This window comes from Athene cunicularia (assembly GCF_003259725.1).
Source record: "Athene cunicularia isolate RWA chromosome 24 unlocalized genomic scaffold, athCun1 chr24_part1, whole genome shotgun sequence".
Classification (NCBI taxonomy): Eukaryota; Metazoa; Chordata; class Aves; order Strigiformes; family Strigidae; genus Athene; species Athene cunicularia.
The window spans coordinates 330594-333563 of NW_020799132.1; the positions used below are offsets into that span (position 1 = coordinate 330594).

The 2970-nt window shown below is 65.9% G+C and overlaps 1 protein-coding gene across 1 annotated transcript in view; it reads right to left on the reverse strand.

Annotated features, from left to right (window-relative positions):
* ROBO3 (roundabout guidance receptor 3) overlaps positions 1 to 2970 on the reverse strand; it is a 14776-nt gene that overhangs the window by 3616 nt on the left and 8190 nt on the right. The window contains exons 2-11 of the mRNA XM_026863564.1: positions 2790 to 2917; positions 2574 to 2698; positions 2316 to 2487; positions 1993 to 2204; positions 1587 to 1668; positions 1333 to 1501; positions 1078 to 1244; positions 607 to 728; positions 304 to 523; positions 108 to 220 (exon numbers count right to left, since the gene is read on the reverse strand). Coding sequence (XP_026719365.1) covers positions 108 to 220; positions 304 to 523; positions 607 to 728; positions 1078 to 1244; positions 1333 to 1501; positions 1587 to 1668; positions 1993 to 2204; positions 2316 to 2487; positions 2574 to 2698; positions 2790 to 2917 — 1510 coding nt within the window. The remainder of the gene's footprint in view (positions 1 to 107; positions 221 to 303; positions 524 to 606; positions 729 to 1077; positions 1245 to 1332; positions 1502 to 1586; positions 1669 to 1992; positions 2205 to 2315; positions 2488 to 2573; positions 2699 to 2789; positions 2918 to 2970) is intronic.

The window sequence follows — 2970 nt, forward strand, 5'->3', positions numbered from 1 at the left end:
GGGGGGGAGGGAAAAGAAGGGGGATGACCATGGGGACACCATGACACAGAGGGTGTCATGGCAGGGCAGAGGGGACTCACTGCATCCCTGGCACCGTCTGCCCCTACCCGGTAATCACGGATGACACCATTCTGCTCAGCTGGCGGTGGTGGCTGCCACGAGATGTGGACACTGGTGCCGTTACTGGCCACTCTGACGGCTTGTGGAGGGGCACTGGGTGCTGCCGGGGAGGGGGACAAGGAGGGTGTCATCTCCAGAGGATCCCTGGGAACCGCCCACCATCCACCACCTCCCCTCACTCACCCGCCTCAGGGGTGCGCAGGGCACGCACGGCACTGTCAGGGCCGTGGAGGTGATGGAAGTAGGGTCGGACCTTGACCTCATAGTCCTGGCCCCGGCGCAGCTCGGTGAGCAAGGCCCCTCGCTCCCCTGGCGCCTGCACTGCCCGTGCCTCCTCCCAGCGCCCGCCGCGCTGCCGGTACAGCACCCGGTAGCCCTGAACGAAGGGTGCTTGGTGCTCCACCTGGGGACCAAAGGGGAGGGTCGGATGGTGGGGGGACGGTCAGCACTGGGACCCCTGTACTGGCAGTGTGGCACAGCACTCACAGTCCAGGAGAGACGGACAGCGCCCGGCGGCAGCACCACGGGTTCCTGTAAGTGCACAGCCACTTGTGCCAGCTCCCGCTGCACCTGCTCTGGGTCCAGCCCTGGCTGCGTCGGGGTGGCTTCTGCCAAAAACATGAGAGGGCAGATGGTCGGTGGAAAGCCCCAGTGGTGTCACCAAGTGGGGATGTCATGGTGACACCATATTCTTATGGTGGGTCAATGGGAACCTCCACTGGCATCATTAGGTGGGGATTTACCCAAAAGTGGTGGGTACATGGGCACCTCCATCAGCATCTCCACGTGGAGATGGATCCATGGGTGGTGAGCACACGGGCACCTCCATTGGCCTCTCCAAGTGGAGATGGACCCAAGGGTGGAGGGTTCATGGGCATCCCCACTGGCATCACCAAAGCTGCACCCATGGGTGGTGGGTTCATGGGCACCTCTGCCAGTGTCACTACGGGATCTCACCTTGGGTGCGCACGGGCTCCGAGATGCCGCTGGGGTCGCTGAGGCCATAGGCGTTGACTGCCCGCACCAAGAAGAGGTAGACGGTGTCGGGGACAAGGCCGCTCACCGTGTGGGTCTCCCCCTCCACATCGGCTGCCACCGTCTGCCATGGGCCACCTGCCACCTGGCTGCCAGGGGAAAAACTGTGACACGTGGTGGGGTGGCACCAGGCCACTGCGTCACCCCCGCACCCGGAGAGGGACACCCGTGTGATACCTGAAGGCCTCCACGATGTAGGAGGTGACATGGGTGGCACCGCTGTCCTCGTTCCTTTTCCAGCTCAGGGTGACGCTGCTTTGGGTGACGTTGGTGACCACGGGGGTGGAGGGTGGCCCCGGGAGGACACCAGGCTCGGGGGAAGGCGGGGAAAGGTCGGATCCGTCACCTGTGGGGAGATTCATGGAGATGTGGGGTGGCCTTGACCCTGACGCCACGGTGTCCCCAGTGTGGTGACCTCCGCTGGGACCCACCTTGCACCTCCAGGGAGCCACCCCAGTGGGTCCTGCCTGCCGGGCTGGTGGCCACGCACTCATAGTGGCCAGAGTCCGTCACCTGCGGGGGGAAGAGCTCCTGCCCCATCACCCTGAGCACCCGTCACCTGGGCACCCGCACCCTGAGCACTCATTGCCCTTGCACCCACCATCCTGAGCACCCACCACCCTGAGCACCCACCAGCCCCTGCACACACCGCCCTGAGCACCCATTGCCTTTGCACCCACCCTGAGCACCCATTGCCCTTACCATCTACCACCTTGAGCACCCCCCACCTCTTGCACTCACCACGGCTGAGCACCCCACACCCCTTCAGCCCCTCCCATCCCCACGGGGGTGCCCAGGAGGGTGGATGCCCTGAGCCCCCGCTCCGGGCCGGCTCACCCGGAGGCTGGTGATCTGCAGGGTGCCGTTCTCCAGCAGGCTGGCGCGGGGCTGGGCACCCACCAAGGTGCTCCCATCCTTCAACCACCCCACGCTGGTGGGGGGGTCACCACCCCCCACCCAGCATGGTAACTGTGCCGTGGCCCCCACCGGCAGCACCGTCCGGTTAGCGGGACCCCGGCGGATCACCGGCGGTTGGTGTTCAGCCGGCACTACCGTCGAGAAAGGAGGAAAAAAAATTTAAAAATGGCAATTTCTTGGGGATGAGGATGGGCGCCAATTGTACACTGAATGCACCTGTTCTGTGCCGGCACAGGACTTACCCCCTTCCACCTCCAGCTGCGCCTTGGCCAGGACGCTGCCGGCCACGCTGATGGCCTGGCACTGGTAATAACCGGCGTCGGCGGGCCGCACGTCGGCGATGGTGATGGCGCCGGTGAGGCTCACCGAAAAACGGCTGGAGGGGTGCGGGGGCTGGCCGGGGAACAGCAGGGTCTGGGGGGGACACAGCAGGGTGGGTGCTGAGGGAGGAGGCAAGATGGGCACGGGGGACACGAATGGGGACAGGGCTGGGGACAGACCTGGCTCCCCTCCTTCTGCCAGAAGACAGCGGGCGGCGGGTTGCCCTTGCTCTGGCACTGGAAGGTGACGCTCTGGCCGGGGGTGACGGTTTGGTTGCGGGGCCCAGTGACGAGCTGGGGGGGCACTGGGGAGAGAAAAGGCCTTGCCCGGCCACTTTGCCAGCACCCACAGGTGCTCCCTCAGGGGGATCCCCCCCCACCCTGCCTCCCCCTTACCGTGCACCGTGAGGGTACCCGACGCCTCCGACCTGCCCACGCTGTTGTCGGCGACACAGGTGTAGGTGCCCTCGTCCTCCACCCGCAGCCGGTTGATCCGCAGGGTATTGTCGGGCAGCACCTCCCACCTTGGGGTGCAGGGGTGGGGTGGGGTGGGGTGGGGGGTACCCCGGGAGGCCAC